At 58.4% G+C, this 512-nt stretch overlaps 1 protein-coding gene across 1 annotated transcript; it reads right to left on the reverse strand.

Moving 5' to 3' along the window:
* Positions 1-5: 5 nt before the first annotated feature.
* On the reverse strand, positions 6-499 carry PCP4L1 (Purkinje cell protein 4 like 1; the record flags this gene model as incomplete). The annotated part of the gene is made up of 1 exon (XM_010728015.3): positions 6-499. A coding segment is annotated over exon 1 (243 nt), but the record flags the coding sequence as incomplete, so codon positions are not given.
* Between the last annotated feature and the right edge of the window lie 13 nt (positions 500-512).

Consider the following 512-nt stretch of genomic DNA (forward strand, 5'->3'; position numbering starts at 1 on the left):
TCCTTTTTGCGTTTCTGGAAGCGGCGGAATTTCCCCTGGATGGCGAGAGCCGCCCGCTCCGTTTCGGGTGCGTTCAGATCGATGTCGATCAGCTCCTCCTCCTCCTCCGTTCTTTTGGGGTCGGCAGCTTTGGCTGGGGGTTTGGGGTGGGGGGAGACACAAAAGGGGCTGCATTGCTCACAGCCCCTCGGATCGATGCCAGCACCCCCCATATGTCGGAGATGTGGGGACCCTAAAAGTGGCCCCATCTGTATTGGGGATACCCGGGGTGCGCCCCAAAACCATCATGGGGCACCTAAAGGTGCACCCCAAAAGACACCTCAGCATCAATACGGGGCAAGGAGCACCGAAAAGGGCATCCCAAAACCCTACAGGGGGCGATGGGGGACCCCGAAACCCCATCTGTAATAGGGATACCCAAAGTGCGCCCCAAAACCCTACAGGGGGCGATGGGGGACCCCAAAACCCTATCTGTAATAGGGATACCCAAAATGCGCCCCAAAACTCCATAG

The sequence above is a fragment of the Meleagris gallopavo genome, unplaced genomic scaffold, assembly GCF_000146605.3.
Source record: "Meleagris gallopavo isolate NT-WF06-2002-E0010 breed Aviagen turkey brand Nicholas breeding stock unplaced genomic scaffold, Turkey_5.1 ChrUn_random_7180001951671, whole genome shotgun sequence".
NCBI lineage: Eukaryota > Metazoa > Chordata > Aves > Galliformes > Phasianidae > Meleagris > Meleagris gallopavo.